Source organism: Ascaphus truei, chromosome 18 (assembly GCF_040206685.1).
Source record: "Ascaphus truei isolate aAscTru1 chromosome 18, aAscTru1.hap1, whole genome shotgun sequence".
NCBI lineage: Eukaryota > Metazoa > Chordata > Amphibia > Anura > Ascaphidae > Ascaphus > Ascaphus truei.
The window spans coordinates 14465969-14483548 of record NC_134500.1 but is presented as its reverse complement, the minus strand read 5'-3'; the positions used below and the strand labels follow the sequence as shown (position 1 = coordinate 14483548).

The window sequence follows — 17580 nt, the reverse complement described above, 5'->3', positions numbered from 1 at the left end:
GTCCACTGTCCCTGTCCCTCCTGTCCACTGTCCCTGTCCCTCCTGTCCACTGTCCTCGTCCCCTCCTGTCCACTGTCCCCGTCCCCTCCTGTCCACTCTCCCTGTCCCCTCCTGTTCACTGTCCCCGTCCCCTCCTGTCCACTGTCCCCATCCCCTCCTGTCCACTGTCCCCGTCCCTCCCCTCCTCCTGTCCACTGTCCCTCCCCCCACCTTTTCCTAGCGGGAAATTTAACTCACGGGCAACGCCGGGTCTCTCAGCTAGTCCTGTATAAAAATGACTAGCTTTCTTCTAGATTGTGACAGTCACTTTCAGATATAAGTTTGATGGCTTGGAGGCCACAATACAACACTGGATGTTACTATTTTCTTTAATTTAGAAACACAGAATTCCATTTCTTTTGAAGAAATATGTTTTTCAAATATATATTTTTATCTTTATATTCAGTTAAATATAAAGCTAAAGGAACTGTTCTTATCTAAATAACCATTGTAAATCTCCCTCGATCCAATAACGTACCACTACTACTGTATTTAATAGCAATCGTGCAATGTTTCAAGCAACCATTAAATAGGGCAGCGGTGCGCAAACTTGGGGGCGCGGGGTTTACAGAGCCCCCGCGCGCTTCCCGAAGGCACTTAAATGAAGTGTCGGGGAAGCGGCGAAGCCCACTGTAAACCTTACTTACCTTGTTCAGCCAGCATTTGGAGATGCGTCGCCATGGCAACGCGGCGTGGTCATGTGACGTCGCGTTGCTATGGCATCGTGACATCATGACGCCCAGGCGCCGGGAACCAGGGGGAGGGGGGCGCGTGGAGAGGAGGACAGCCGGCAGGGGTGCGCAGGGGAAAAAGATTGCGCTTCCCTGAAACGGAATATAAACATAAAAAATGAAGCCATTGAATAAAAACCTTTTAAGTGGCTTTAGCGCTTGCCAGGTGGCAGCAAGCTAGGAAAAAAACGTATTGGTTATTGTAGAAAGACTCCCATTTAAAGCTGCAGTTCAAGCTGCCGTTTTTAAAAAAAAAAATATATATATATTTTTTCCCATTTAGTATGTGCATCAATACAATCTGCACACTGACCAGGGATTAGCTAAACTGCAGATCTGTTCTCCTGTAATCGATCGCTTGCTCAGGGTTATATAATTCAGTTCTTGCACAGCATTGTGGGCAATGTAGCCCTGGAATATGATTGACTGGCGCACTGCTAGAGAGAGGGCGGGGCTAAAGAGTCAGAGCCTATCAGAAGGGGAAGGGGGCTGTCACTTTGGAAATTCTTCCTACATTAGAAACATTAAAAATGTCTTTAAAACATTTTTTTTAATGCTACAAGTATTTTCTCATAGTACAGAACTGATTTTTTATTTTTATTTTTAAACACACACATGTAGGATATTGCTTGAACTGCTGCTTTAAATTAGTGTTTGTTTTTTTCTCCTTTTTGATAAATTTCATGCATCTGTTTTGTGGCAGTTTTGCACGAGCTCTGCAGCTGAGCGATTTAAAAATAATATATACTAAAAAAGAACTTAAACAATGATTAGTACTATAATTGTCAGATCATATCTTGCCCCTTTCCGCGTTTGAGGGTTTTGGAAAGTACTTGGTAGCAGGATGTTAATGCCCCATCCAGGTTTGAAGTGCTCAAGCACTTTTTACTTGTAAAACTTTAAAGTCTATAGAGGTGTTATTGGTGGAAGACGAGAGCAGGAGACATTTAAAAGATGTTTGAAGAGTTAACAGAATGTATTCTTCTCTTTCCACTGAGGTCTCGGTGTCATTATCATCGGGTTAGCTGTGACAGTTACTGCTATAACTGGTCTGTCCACCTCGGCAATTGCCACAAATGGATATGTCAGAGGAGGTAATTAAAATATGAGCCCTGAAACATTCTAAAGGTCGATGTCAGTTCAGAATCTCATTATTTTAAAGGTAATCAAATATTTGGCTTGCTAGAGGCTTTTTTTTAGCATCGACTGGAAGACACAAAGAGGAGAGGAGAAAGAAAGAAGAATTTATTTCAGGTTATTCAGACTTGAAGGACTGGACACTTCCATCTCAGTCGGTATTTAGGTCTTTTCTTCCAGGTCACTTATTTGAGGATCTACAAGAGGAACGGTTTAGACCTTTATAGCACATCCGTAAGAAGAGCTTTGGTGACAGGGTTACCATGTGAAGTCACTTAAGTCCGGAGTATTTTTTCTTCCAGCACTAAAGTTCTGGATCCAAGACTGTGATGTTGTTCTGAAAGCTCCACTATAAGACACGATGCATATGTAAAATATGACATTTCTTTTTTTATTGCTGACAGGTCTGGGAGTTGTCATAATTTTGCTTGCCACCATGGTTACCTCAATTACTGGGTTGTCAACTTCTGCAATTGCAACCAACGGCTATGTCCGTGGAGGTAAAATGTTTAGGTTATTTAAGCTACCAAGACTGCATGGATAGGTACAGTATTTGTTTTCCAATTTGTACTCAGTTCTGGAAAGTCATTGTGTCTACAGGATTTTGGAGACCAAATGGCACAAAGTAATGCCAATTAACCAAGGTAATTATCTGCTTGTATGTGTATGTATATACATATATATAACAATTTCAATAGTACTTTAATTGATTACAAAGTACATTTCAGGTGGCTGGAACGTGGACGATTAGTGTAAGGTGGATTTCACATACAGCAAACTACAACTGCTAACAACTCAAATTGACGTAACGTTTGTTCAGAACATTTCAGGCCTTGTTTACCTGGATGGACCAAATGAATGGTGCTAGTAGCTGTACATTCAGCCCCGCTGGTTGTATCACAATGAGATCTTTTTAATACATGCGCAATTATTATTTTTTTGCTCAGCGAACAGATGTGGCAGATGTTCTTATTGCAGTATAACACCATAAATAACGCCATCAATAACGCCATAAATATCCCATGCGTTAAGCAGATGACGAATGCATAACCATGGTTTTCAATGGCGCTCGCGGTAAAACAGGGTAATATGGTAGCATCAACACATCGCATCATGTTGACTGGGTAATAACGTCTGCTGCATCTGTACTTTAGGAACCTTGGTGCATTTCTGGTGCACTGTGTAACTTGTCTAATTGTAAAGCATTTCAAAGATGAATGGTAAATCAAGAACATTTTAGGCGCTGAGTCAACATTTTTAGCACGGTAGGTGTTGCATTAGCAGGTATATTTGATTTGTTTTAATCTCTTTGTGGAACAATGTACATGATCTAATCCAGGGGTGGCCAACTCCAGTCCTCAAGGGCCACCAACAAGTCAGGTTTTCCCTGCTTCAGCGCAGGTGGCGTCGTTGACTGAGCCACTGATTGAGCCACCTGCGCTGAAGCAGGGAGAGCCTGAAAACCTGAGCTGTTGGTGGCCCTTGAGGACTGGAGTGGGGCCACCCCATATCTAATCTAACCATCCAGAGCATTTCAGGAGGTTCATGGGTCCAATGGCATTAGAGCTCCGACTGTGGAAGACCAGTTCTCATGGTCTGAGTACCTGTGCAGGTAATTGTCAAGTCTTTTTTTTTGCTATTTTCAGGTCTTGGAGTTATTCTCATTTCCCTGAGTGTGGTTGTAACCTCTCTCACGTGTCTTTCTATGTCAGCGATATGCACGAATGGCGTTGTTAGAGGCGGTAAGTTCTTTCCACTCCCATTTACCATAATAAAGCAAATGTGTAAGTAAGGGTCCAAACTCCAGCACCGTGAATCAAAAGAAGAGCAAAGCAGAAACGGCCAGAATAAATACCAACGCTCAATAACGGAGGTCAGTATGATGATGTCCAAATCCTGTAGGAGGCAATGTTTCCGGGCCATATTGACCCTTGCTGAAACCCTCTGGAGATAAGGGTTATAAAAAAATGTGACCGCCTTATATGCTATCTTCTAACACAGTGGTCCTAAACTCCAGTCCTCAATACCCCCTCTCAGGTCAGATTTTAAGGATACCCCAGCTTCAGCACAGGTGGATCAATCAGGCCCTGCTTCTGCACAGGTGGCTCAGTCTGTGGCCACCCTGAAGCAGGGATATCCTAAAAGCCATGATCTGTTGGGGGCTCTGGAAGACTGGAGTTGAGCACCCCAGTTGTAATAGTTTAAATACGTTGGCATTAGCAAAAGCTATCTCTGTGTATGTGTTGGTTGGTATTATGTTAACGCCCTACTTCACTTCGGAGGACTAAATATCACCATAGCTATGAGAGAGAAGGTAAGTCCAAATCAGTCCATCACTTTATATGCATTATTGTTTAGGGTTGCTTTTCCCAGGTGCAAGACATCTTTACATTGTGTTATTGCACAATGTAGGACACATTGTAGCAGTATTTTATTATTATTCCCCAGCAAGTACCACATTTCAAAATATTTGTGAGCACTTACCAAAAATTCCTTGGTCTTAAATCTGGCACTTTTGGGGTTAAGATACCTAAAAGGATAGGGTATAAAAAATATAAAAGACAGAAAATAAAAATGAGTTATTTCCAAGCTAGGTTTCAAAACCTAATGCCACACATGTCCACATAGTGGAGTAATTCCATTAAACTTTAAACACATTCATATATACAATACTATACATCTACACCAGTGTTTTTCAACCTTTTTTTTGGTGAAGGAACCCTATCATTATACTGTGAAATTCTGCAGAACCGCAACCCTTTCTAATAGCGCGTCTGAGATCAGATACATTGTAAGGAAACCCAACCCTCTCTAATAGCGCGTCTGAGATCAGATGCATTGTAAGGAACCCCAACCCTCTCTAATAGTGCGTCTGAGATCAGATGCATTGTAAAGAACCCCAACCCTCTATAAGAGCGCGTCTGAGATCAGATGCATTGTAAGGAACCCCAACCTTCTCTAATAGTGCATCTGAGATCAGATGCATTGTAAGGAACCCCAACCCTCTCTAATAGCGCGGCTGAGATCAGATGCATTGTAAGGAACCCCAACCCTCTCCATAAGGATATCCATAAAACCTGGTCTGTTGGTGGCCCTTGTGGACTGAGTTTGAGACCCCTGCTTTAAACATTAGCCATTGGTAAACGACATGAACAACATTCCGTTTACACACTTATCTATGTAAAATGTGAAGCAAAAAATGTCTTTACATAGGTGGAGCATATTATCTCATATCGAGAAGTCTGGGGCCCGAGTTTGGTGGATCTATTGGACTGATCTTTGCCTTTGCCAATGCGGTCGCAGTTGCCATGTATGTGGTTGGGTTTTCTGAAACAGTCGTGGAGCTTCTGAAGGTAAATATGCTGAATGTGAGATACTGAAATGTATTGAAACACTGAACCTTGGAAACATGAATAATGTATAAAAGATATATGCTCAATCAGTGAAAAAATATATAGTTAATGTCTGATATATATATATGTATGTATGTATGTCTTTATTTATATAGCGCCATTAATGTGCATAGCGCTTCACAGCAGTAATACGTGACTATATATATATATATATATATATATATATATATGTAGAGGTATCAGTACCGTGTTAGCCGAGCTTCAATAATCAAAAAAATAAATAGATGATACCGTTCTGTGGCTAACGAAATGCTTTTATATTTGCTCGCACAAATAAAAGCATTTCGTTAGCCACAGAACGGTATCATCTATTTATTTTTTTGATTATATATATATATATATATATATATATACTGTATATATATATATTTATTTAAAATGTTAAAATATATATAATTCATGCCTGATATATTAGTTTTATATATATATATATATATATATATATATATATATATATATATATATATATATATATATACAATTAAACAAACAAAAAGACTGCGCCCCTCAGGTGTCTGTCTCAACTATCATGATATTCGTAAGTGATAATGAACTCCTAAAAATAGATCATTAAATCGATCTCAGTAGTAGTGATCTGGATATATGAATAACACACAAATATAAATGAATATATAAACAAAAATTAATAATTAAAAAATAAATAATAAAAAATGCAATTAAATAAATAAACAGTGTGAGCTAATGATTTAATGTCCAAAGTATTGAATGAATAAAAATATGCAGACAACCAAAACACAATAGAGGAAAAATTTAAATTAAAATCTATAAAAAAACATAAAAAAGAAATAGTCCTGTTGAAATACACAAGAATAATGATGAGGGCCCACTAATCTGGATACCGGCTGCTTTCTGTAAGGAACCAACGACCTCCCAGTAGATCTACAAAACGAGAAGAAAGAAAGCGCCCGATCCTAGTGTAATATGAAAAATACACATTTAATAATCCAATAAAAAGTCCAACAAATTTAAACTCACAAACAAATGTGAAAAACAAGCATGTAATGAGTATACTCATTCGCCAACCGCCGGATGACCCCGCTCTGCTCACACGCCTCTTATCCCTCGTGTCGTCCCAGCCCCTCTGAGCCGCCGTCCAGCAGGGGCCTCAGAGATTGCGCAACCTCTCCCGATGTGACCCGGAAGTACACCGCTTAACACAGCAACTCCGGATGGGAGGAAATGGTATTGGGACCTTAGGGGGGGAAGGGGGGGGGATAGTTCTCCGATGTGTGGCAGCGTCACAGAGTCCCAGCAGGATCCAAGGTATGGATGTGTGGTAACAAATGTCAGTAGCTCGCACTAACACTCCCAACGCGTTTCTTCACACTAAGGTGAGCTCACATGGAACTGTATTGACTATTTGTTTTTGATTATTAAGCTCGGCTAACAAGGTACAGATACCTCTACAACTATATATACATATATAAAACGGAAATAGCCTTGCTAGTCCAGTTGCGATAGACACTGAAGGCAGAAACAGACATCTCACAACCCTGTCCGAATCGTTCAGACAGAAGGGAAGCCAAAGACTATTGCCAGAACTATTACATCTGCACTAAAAGCCCCACGGGAACACCTGCTACAATACAGACAGAGAGAAACTACTGTAACGCTTGTGCTCACTTCCAACAAGGCGGGGCCCCGGTACTGAGGTGGGAAGAGTATAAACGCCACCCACAGCAACTAGGGCACGTCTGGAGAGTGGATGGTCAAGGCAGCCGTGTTTGGGTTGGAGACATAAGGAGAGTCTTGATACTTGCCGAGGTCGAGGGTAGGAGACAGTATAATATTTGATGTCTGGGTGTCGTGGTCAGGGTTGGAGAGATGCGGAAGGTCAGAGGTAAGCCAGGGTCAGTAGTCCAGAGAAGTGGAGTCAAAGGGTCAAGCCGGGTCGGTACACTGGAAGTCAAACTGTAAACAAGATAAGGCAGGACAAGGCAAGGCAAAGCTGGGAACGTAGGAACAGCAAGGCTACAAAGAACTATGCTCAGCCAAAGTGCAAGTGGCAAAGCTGAGCATATAAAGGGAAGAGATCCAATCAAACAGAGGGGAGGAGCGGAGGTGCGACCTCAGCAGAGGCAGGGATAGGTGGGAGTGATTAGGTGATCGTGGATGTTGACACGCAGCTAGGGAGCGGTGCACACGCGTCACGTGCGCGTGCCACGCGGCGCCGTCACGTGATGTGAATGGGAGGCGGGGCCAGTCCCTGTGATTTCATGAGTACCTCTCCGTGCACACGCGCGCGTGGTGATGTCAGCGGAGCTTCTTGAGGCTGCAGGTAAGGAGGGTGCTCTCCGCGGGGGACGCGCTCCCTGATTCCTTACACCTACCACACGCATACCACTAGTGGCCACATACAACCCTACCAAAAATACAAAATACAAATACGAAACATAATCAAAGATCTGCAACCCATGCTGGCAGAGGATGTGACATTAAAAGAAATCTTCCCCAAACCTCTCATTCTTGCGTTCCGGCAACCACCAAACCTCAAACAGAAATTAGTCAACAGAAAACTTCCGAACGAACTTAAAGACACTGATAATGGCACAAATCCGTGCAACAACACACGTTGCAAACTCTGCAAACATATATGCCAAGATCCCACAGACAGTCACAGCCACGGAACACTCAATGTTAAAGGATCATACTGCTGCACATCCAGGAATGTGGTGTATATGATTCAATGTAACAAATGTGACCAAGGATGCTACATTGGGGAAACCAGCCCAAAACTTCAAGGCAGAATGAATATGCACAGGCACTCTATACAACACCACAAAGAAGGAAGATACTGCTCACCTGTGGAACATCATTTCTCACAACCAGATCATTCCATAAATTATTTAAAAATCAAAATCCTCAATGGAACGTTTAAACGCACCCAAGAACGGAAAACATTTGCACTCAGAATGATAAGACTCTTTGACACCAAAACAAGAGGACTTAATGCGGATATGGAGTTTCTCACACACTATCACAATTGTTTGTAATTATCCTGCCTGCTTTTCTGCCAATGTTCTTATCCACACCTTTCCCCCACACACCCCACAGCATCCCCTTCCCCCTCCATGCTGTTCCTTGTCACCGTTTTATTACCCTTCCAATGTCTTCTAACATCCCTTTCTCACTGTACCTTATCTACACCTCTGTTTTTTTTCTGCTTCTCTAACCTCTGTTTTAGCCATAGATTCCTTTGTAATCCAGTATTGTGACCTGAGGAAGAGAGAACTCTCAAAAGCTTGTCCTATGACATAAATTGTTAGCCCAAATAAAAAAAGGTATCACCTAATACCGAAGTACATATTTATAGTTCATGTCGGATATATTATATATATAGCAAATGGAAATATAACTGTATGCTTATTTGCACCCCACCTTTCACCATTATCACCCAGCGCACAGCACTTCCACTGCAGCAAGGGATTCTGGGAAATGACATGCAAATGAGCACATAGTGCCACTTTTTGCTTCAAACCCATTTTAAACATGGTACCCTATAGGCTTAAGCTTGCTGCATGGTCACAGCTTTAAGCACAGCCAGGGTTAAGATGCATAGCCAGTAAACCCACCCACAGACAGCTGTTTCGACCTTAATGGGTCTCAACAGTGTGGGGTTGGTTATAGTTAAAATATATATAGTTCATGTCTGATATATTAGTTATATCTGTGCAATTATGCATCATTCAATAAGAGGAACTCTAACTTCTCTAGTCACATACAACAGGATATATCAGTTTAATAGTTAAAGTTCACAAAATGCTGCAAAATATTGTCCTGTGCGTGGAGCATCATTACTTTATCTTTTCTGTGATTTATAATCCAGATGTCAGTCCTGTTGTGAGGCTTTGCCAGGTTTCATTTGCTTAATGTCTTCATTGCAATTCTGTATCTGACACACATCATTATGTGTAGCTTGTCGGCTCTACCTCTAGTAGAAATCAATGTCTGTACACTTAGTAAAACAAAGTATTTATGTGCCTTATAGTTTTGTCTGAACGTTATATGCAATAAAAGGTACAGTATGCATCACGGTACCCGTACCCTCTCAAGCGACAACGAGACTCTGTTTGTCTCATTGCAGCATTTTGGACAATTGTCAAATAAATTTGCAACACATTTCTTTACACTGCTCACATAAACCTGGTTCCGATACGTTCGATACATAGATAAATAATAAAATGACTCTGGAAATATTACATTAGTGTTTGCTGCATAGCTCTGTAACACACGCTTATTCTACCAGCTCAAAGGCCATAGTATGTATTTTGTTTATGGGACCCATAATGCATGGACGTTCCAGTGACTTTCCAATGGAATAAACACATTTTTAATAAAGCTTCATGCTTCTTTTAGTTCAATTTGCTAAAGTAACATAGACCAGGGTTCTGGCCCCATGCATGGTCTACGGCAGAGGGTTTCTACCAGGATACATATCTATAGCCTAGAATTTCTACCCTGAACAATACCTGCTTTGGTCCAATGTTGGTTTATGTTATGTCAATACATTCAACAAAGAAACTAAGGAGGCAATTCAAGCTCGGGTGCTTGGTTTTTTTTTTTTGCACATTTTTTTTAACAGGATTGAAGCAGGAGGTCTCCCGAGCTGAACCTAATTAATTTCAGCTCCGGGGACCTCCTGCTTCCCGAGATACTTATCTCTGTAGGGGGCGCCGATAGCCACTCCACTAGAAGGGACCATATAATGGCCATTTGTCAAAGCTCCCCCGCCTTGTGGGCCAATAGGAAGCCGTGGTGTTGTCCGGTGTGACTTCCTATTGGCCCACGTGATGCAGGAGCTTTAAAAAGCAGAGAGTTACCGGCACCCCCTTCGTGGGTAAGTATCTCTGGAAGCAAGGGGGACCCCGGAGCTGAAATTAATGGGGTTCAGCTCCTGACACACCATTCTGCTTGGATTGCTCCTATAAGCAGTGATACCTGATGCTTCACTCAACATTCAACTTTCCTTGAATTATACCGCCAAGATTTGTATTTCTACAATCCTTGTTTCCTTTTGCTCTAGGACAATAATGCAATCATGGTAGACGAAATGAATGATATTAGGATAGTAGGCGCCATTACAGTGGTCCTGCTCCTCAGCATTTCTGTAGCTGGTATGGAATGGGAAGCTAAGGTATGGTATTCAAATGTAAAACAACTATTACACTATCACACAATAAAGATGGTATAGCATTCGACTATATTCCACAATATTCCGACATTGTTATGGATTATATCAACTATTTGGCTATTTGTGTAGCACAGTATTCATTTGCGTAGTGAAGTAGAGGCGTCCAGTTATTCAATTTCTTACGGTATTATGAATAGATATGAATGCTTTTATACAGTATGTTTTATAGTGGTCTGAATTTCAATTTAAAAGGGCATCAATCAGATTAAATATATTTAACACGCTGACTTTGCAGACAAGAGAGGAGGAGACGACAAGGCAGGAGGAGTGGGAAGTGCCTCTCTAAAGGGAACTTAGAATGTCAAACTGCCTTGTTCGGGGGTGGCCAACTCCAGTCCTCAAGGGCAACACACTGGTCGGGGTTTCAGGATATCCCTGCTTTAGAACAGGTGGCTCAATCAGTGGCTCAGTCAACCACTTAGCCACCTGAAGTGCTGAAGTCGGGATATCCTTATAACCTGACCCGTTGGTGGCCCTTGAGGACTGGAGTTGGCCACTCCTGATATAATGGGTCTTGTGCTACTGAAGAAAAGCCCAAGTATGTTAGGTGCTGAAATATCTCCATGTGTCTTAACAACTCCAAACATTGACCTCACCTTTATTATGATTTATTTATGTGGGCAGGGGATGGTATAGTATTGTATAAAGTACATTAGTCGTGAGTCAATGTAACATGAGCATTTCAACTTCAATTGTTGTGCTATATGTATCAGTGTCATTAAAACGTGACATATAATTGGTTATTAACAATATGCACATTAACAGATCTCCCTTTATTTCATCCAAAGACTCAAGTTGTTCTTTTAATCATTCTACTCATTGCCATTGCAAATTTCTTCATTGGAACTGTTATTCCTACCGATGAGGTCAAGAAGTCACGCGGCTTTTTTAATTATCAATGTAAGTGTTCACGGCGCTGTGTTTTTTTTAATTTTTATTTTAATATTTACAAAACAGTATATTTTCAAGATCACCATTACTCAAAGGGAGATGTTTGCATCTATGGGTGCTTTTTATTGGGGTGCTAGGGGAATAGGGTTGCCAGGTGTCCAGTATTGAACCAGACTGTCCTGTATTTGGAAAGGTGCAAGAACAGCAGCGCACAGACAAGGGAGCCAGGTTGCAATCGTAATAAAAAAAAGCTATTTATTGAAACATCCCCAAAAGGAGGTATAGGTATTACCTCCTTTTGGGGATGTTTCAATAAATATATTTTTTATTACGATTGGAAGCTGGCTCCCTTGGCTGTGCCCTGCTGTTCTTGCACCTTTACACCTGGACATTCTTACTTGCCGCTGGTCACGCCTCAGTAGAGACTCTAGGAGTGGGTAAGGATTTAAATCTTTTTTGCAAATCCAAGAAGAATTTGAAGAACAAAATGCTAGTACTTTGTCTTGTTGAAGATTGCTGTGCTTTTGATAGACGTCCCCAATGAGGCTGCAGCAGTGTGGGACACCATCATTGACTGTTACCTGCGGGAGGGCTTATTATTTATGCGTACAAAACTTCTCACTAATCACTAATTTTTACTGCACTACCCACTCCATGAAAGAGTTCCTTCTCTCTTTTTATATCTTTGGATATTATTATTAAAATACTGAACTATTTGAGCACCCATTATCCTCTCTCTAAAATTGTCTTGTATTTGGACAGTCTGTCTAGTAAAAAATGAGAGGTAATACCGGACATGTATGTATTCATTACCTCTCTGGACATAGTGACCTGACCGGCTTGGGGGGGGTGGGGGAGGGGCACAGGATTTCCCCGAGCAGGGCTATTCCTAGGGAGCTGGGCAGCTTTCTCCATCCTGGTTGGCTGCTGCTGGGTAATGCATTGAATCAGGAGGAGGTGTCAGGAGCCTGGGGTGGGGCCAAGGAGAGGAGGAAACAGCATGGTGCGGATAGGGGGGGGGTGTGTATCTTGAGTGCATCGCACCTTTCACATTGTGTCCAGTACTTTTGGAAACGCCACATGGCAACCCTATAGGGGAACCACGTTTGCTGAAATCACCCGCTTTACATGATTCATCTAGTATGTAATGCATTGTAGGCTGTTCTAGCAATGAGAGAAAGTTTCACCAATGCGCCTTAAATGCACAGAGCAACAGTGAGTCGTATCAACTAACTGGGACACACATGTATGTGTTCTGAGTGTGTTTTGCAGCCAAATTAACAGTTTGCACCATATTTACTAAGAAGTGCTACTCCATAATATACGTTCCATGCTGGAAGACACCTTGTAGCCCATTCTCTTGAATGAGCCGTAAGGAGCCCTATTTACGAATATTTCCATTCAGGAAGGTGTCTAACGGAGTATTACTGCTTAGCAAATATAGACTTTTGTGCTGTGATTATAGCTGTCCCATATTTGTAGGGCTCTTTCCACCTGAAGTTAAATGGGACAGCAAAATGTCTAGAATTGTCTTTTTTTTGTTTGTTTGTGAGTTGAGTAGATTGTAGATGCATAAAGAGGGGAGAAGGCAGGTCACCCAGTCAACTCTCTATGCAATGGACCTCTCTATAAGAGGCTGTAGAGTGTAGACCACAAAAAACAAAGTGCTTTAACCACCAGCTACCACTGTTAGCCACTCATCATTACTCACGTGTCCCTATTTTACTAGTTTGAAGGTTCATTAACCCTAGCTGTGACTACAGTCATTGTGAGACATCCAAACTTAGTTGTGAGGTCCACGTGATTGTGTCTATACACCAGAGTAAATATTTTTTTTGCAGAGACTCTTACGGTCCATTTTTACAGTCTGAGTCCCAGAAACCTCTCCTGTCACCCATCTGGGGTTCTCTTTTATTCCCAAAATCTCCCGTCGCTCTCTCTAGTTTTCCATGAAGGTAAAACTTGGGTTACACGTTGAATGAGTAATTGATACAACACACGACTTCCCTGGTGTTAATGAAGAAGAAAGCTTATGTTCTGCTTTACGATCCAACTAGGTTTTGAACCCAGCACCTGAGTAATGGGACATTCTGCACATTATCCTGCAAACCAGAACCCCAGACATATATAATGTAGGATTTGTGCATGAAAGAATAATATGCACGACTATCAGGTGCTGGTGTGGTTGTGTGATTGCTACAGTGTATTTCTTTGGGAGTAAGCACTTTCATGGGCACCGGGTGCATGCAAACTATATACAATGAACCTTGCCTGGACAAACAGTGATCAATAATTATTGATTGAACCACCACAGTGTACTGAAATAAGAAGAAATATTGCTTCCTTCACGCAACTCTACAAACAAGACCTTTAGGCTCGTGGTTTATCTGTTACCTGAGGAATTCGATGCTACTGCATTCCACTGATCATTATCTTTATGCATCAATTTAGTTTCTGAAGCATGGAGAATAATAAAGGTACACTTGTATTTGATTGCAGCTGTAATATTTGCTGAAAACTTTGGACCAGATTTCAGGAACGGAGAAGGTTTTTTTTCCGTGTTTGCTATTTTCTTCCCTGCCGCCACTGGAATTCTTGCAGGGGCCAATATATCCGGGGACTTGCAGGTACATTTTGTGTAAATCATTAATACATGTTAACATTGCATTATGCTTATACCATCTAATAGGTAATAACTAGAGCAACTTTATAGGTATACATCCCAAAGCAGAGGAAATGTACACAGGCGTTATTGTATGTTGCCTTTAACTGATGAGTATAAAAGCAAGAACCCTAAACAGTGGTCGGGATAATAGAGTATCTCTAAACAATATTGGAAATGTAGTTCAACATTCTAATAGTTTTATTGTTCCAGTTGTGATACCTTTTTAAGCTGCAGTACAAGCTGTGTGTTTTTTTTCCCATTCAATATGTGCATCAATACAATCTACACACTGACAAGTGATTAGCTAAGTTGCTGACTGATCTGTTTTCCTGTAATCGTTCGCTGAAGATTCGGCTGGGGGTTCACTAAATGCATTCTGGGTCCTCTTCTGCTGCACTGACAGCCAAAGTTCTGTGAGGAAGATCACGTGACCAGGCAGGCACTAGATTCAATTTGTTCACTGCTAGAGAGGGCTAGGCTCAAAAAGGTGATGCTGTTACATAACAAAAGGGTGTGACTTTGTAAATGGTTGCTATAGGAACAAAAATGCCTGTTACATTAAAATACATTACAAATGTCTTTAAAAAAAACATTTTTTTGTTTTTTTTAAATGCTACAAGTATTTTCTCATAGTACAGAACAGATTTATTAAAAAAATAACACACATAGTATATTGCTTGAACTGCAGCTTTAATGGACCATCATGAAGTTCTTTATAGGGCATATGAAGATGAGGCTCAGTACAATATAATTGCATCTGTGGAAGTGGGAAATAAATGCCTGTGAATAGCTCACAACTGTTTTCATCACTAAATGCAACTGTAGACTTTGGGTGCTGTGGAGTAGAACCACAGAACTCCGTTAATGACTTAACGAGCCGTTACCAAAATAACAGAACTCGCATTTCCTACACTGTTTTAGATGGTTGTTGGTTTTATACGCTTGTTATCTTATTGTCTGCTGCTATTTTTATTCCAATTTAGACATGTATTAAAATTAATTGACTATTTTTGGGGGGGTGGGAAAGGGGAAAGACAATAACACATTACTATTCTTCAGTTAGACATGTGCCTACGGTAACATTTCGGTGACTTAGCACCATGTCCCTTTTTCATGAACACTGCTCATGCAACAACAAACATCTGACTTTAAGCAAATGTAATATCTGCCCAATATTTGGTGACGGACCTCTGCCAAAGTATTTATGTCTAAATAATCAGGTGTAATGTTGACGTTTTGATTTTTTTTAAGGATCCTCAAGGAGCTATTCCAAAGGGAACAATGTTGGCCATTATTATCACAACTATCGCCTATCTGGCAGTTGCTATTTGTGCAGGTAAGCGTTACCCATCTGTGCCATGTTTCACTGGACAGGTGAAGGACACGGAAGTACTTTTTAATTGAATTGGGAAGTAGTTATGTAGAATGAAATATTGTTATTGTTAGGTATTGCTTTATTTATGAACTGTTATATGTATATACAAAAACATATTGTGTTGGCAACTTCTCTTTAATGGATTTAGGAAATATAAAAATATTGAAATTGATGGCATATAAGAACTCTTTGGCCCACTTAATCTGCCAATTTTCCTGTGTTGTGAAACCTCACACTGTATTAAATCCATGACTTTCTTTCCTATTTAGGACAGTCTTGTGTCTATCCCACGCCGTTCTTTTTGTAGCCCCCCCCCCTCTCCAATACAAGGAGGCTACTCCATAACTCCCCCACCTTTCATCACATTTCTCCCGCGCCTCCCATCCTTCAGCTTGGGAGCTAGACATCTTGTTCTAGCCCTTCTCTTTATCTGACATATGCTTCCTTCCTGCACCCTGTTCATACCCTTGATGGATTTGAAAGGTTTCAATCACACCCCTCTGCCCCCCCCCCCTCCCACCCTCCTCACCTCATCCCTCTCTCTTCTCTCCGAGCTGAAGGATAATACGACATTGGTTTTTCCCATAGCTGCATCTGTAGTGCGTGACGCCACCGGAAATCTTAATGATACAATTACAACTGCAATGAGCTGCAACAGCTCTGCAGCCTGCAGCCTCGGCTATGATTTTTCCACATGTGAATCGGGAAAATGTGCTTTTGGGCTGATGAATAACTTTCAAGTGAGTATTTGTCTGTAAAATTTGAACCAAGAATAAACGTTGTGTTGTGTACAAACCATAATGGAATGTTTTATAATGTCTTATACATGTGTACTAATATTTGTTTTTATTTAAAGTCACACCTTTTTGAATGGATGGGACGCAGGGGGTCCTTGGAGCTGAACTGCGCTAATATCAGCTCCGGGGACCACCGAGGTAGGTAGCGGGAATAGTGCTGCTGGTACTTGTATTGAAACCCCCCGCGTGACGCAGGCCAATTGGAAGCTGCTTCCCATGTGTTTAGCGAGAGATTTAAACCTCCATTGTGTTTGCATTGGAGGAGACAGCACCAGCGCTACCTTTGGTGGTAACCAGAGGGTCCCCAGAATATCTGTGGGGACCCCCTGTAAAAAAGTAAGAGTAGACAAAAATTACATGGGCAACTGTACCATTTCAATCAGTCCTTGCTTCAGCACAGGCGGCTCCATCAGGAGCCACCTGTGCTGAAGCAAGGATATCCTGAGAATCCAACCAGTTGGTGGTCCCTGAGGACTGGAGTTGCCCACCCCTGCGATGCAGTATGCTTTATGTTTAGCCAACATCCTGTTCTTGCGTTCCCGTAGGTGATGAGTATGGTGTCTGGATTTGGTCCCCTCATTATTGCTGGCATCTTCTCAGCGACTCTTTCCTCGGCACTAGCATCTCTTGTCAGTGCACCCAAAGTATTTCAGGTACTGAAAATCCATTATCATTTGGAGCATCGATTTGTAAGGTTTGAGGACTGGAAAGTAAAAAAAGATGTACTGTAAGGGGCAGTTACTGACTATCCATGGATGCAACACACGTGAATATCATTTTCTCTTTCACATATTATGTCATTTGTAAAAAGTAGACGGAATTATCATCCAAAGAGGTTTCAACATTTTAGGGTTTGCAAATAAATAGCCAACTTTTTCTTCTTTTTCTCTTTAACAAATAAGGCAGTTAGGTTCTGGCGTACCATTGTGGGATATTATTAATAGAGACCATAACTATAGCCCTTTTAAATGACATCTAATATTTAGATGTGTACATTGTATATATATATATATATATATATATATATATATATATATATATATATATATATATATATATATATATATATATATATTTATTTATATATCAAATTAGATATTATATATCACTATGTGTATTCTTTATTTCTAAGACATTTTATTTTCAAATTTTCAGTAAAAGCAATTAAATAATTCCACATAAGAAAAAGAACAAAGGATGATCTCACTTGAAAGACATACATTAATAACAATGAACTCATGATGATGATGAGGATGATGATGATGAAGAAATTAAGAATGATAATTATTTTTAGTAATATTTTCTGTAACAGCAGAAAAC

General features: G+C 40.9%; 1 protein-coding gene across 7 annotated transcripts in view; it reads left to right on the top strand.

The window, feature by feature from the left end:
* The window catches only part of SLC12A1 (solute carrier family 12 member 1), a 90920-nt gene that overhangs the window by 37907 nt on the left and 35433 nt on the right, over positions 1-17580 (top strand). For 4 of the 7 annotated variants that reach the window (XR_012788911.1, XM_075575652.1, XM_075575653.1 and 1 more), the window contains 9 exons: positions 2312-2407; positions 3554-3649; positions 5121-5260; positions 10365-10475; positions 11321-11432; positions 13923-14050; positions 15340-15424; positions 16052-16203; positions 16806-16913. Coding sequence is in view for 6 of the 7 variants with exons in the window: in XM_075575652.1 (XP_075431767.1) it covers positions 2312-2407; positions 3554-3649; positions 5121-5260; positions 10365-10475; positions 11321-11432; positions 13923-14050; positions 15340-15424; positions 16052-16203; positions 16806-16913 (1028 nt within the window). In the remaining variant the exon portion in view is untranslated. The remainder of the gene's footprint in view (positions 1-2311; positions 2408-3553; positions 3650-5120; positions 5261-10364; positions 10476-11320; positions 11433-13922; positions 14051-15339; positions 15425-16051; positions 16204-16805; positions 16914-17580) is intronic. The other 3 variants (XM_075575654.1, XM_075575655.1, XM_075575656.1) reach the window with 3 other exon arrangements.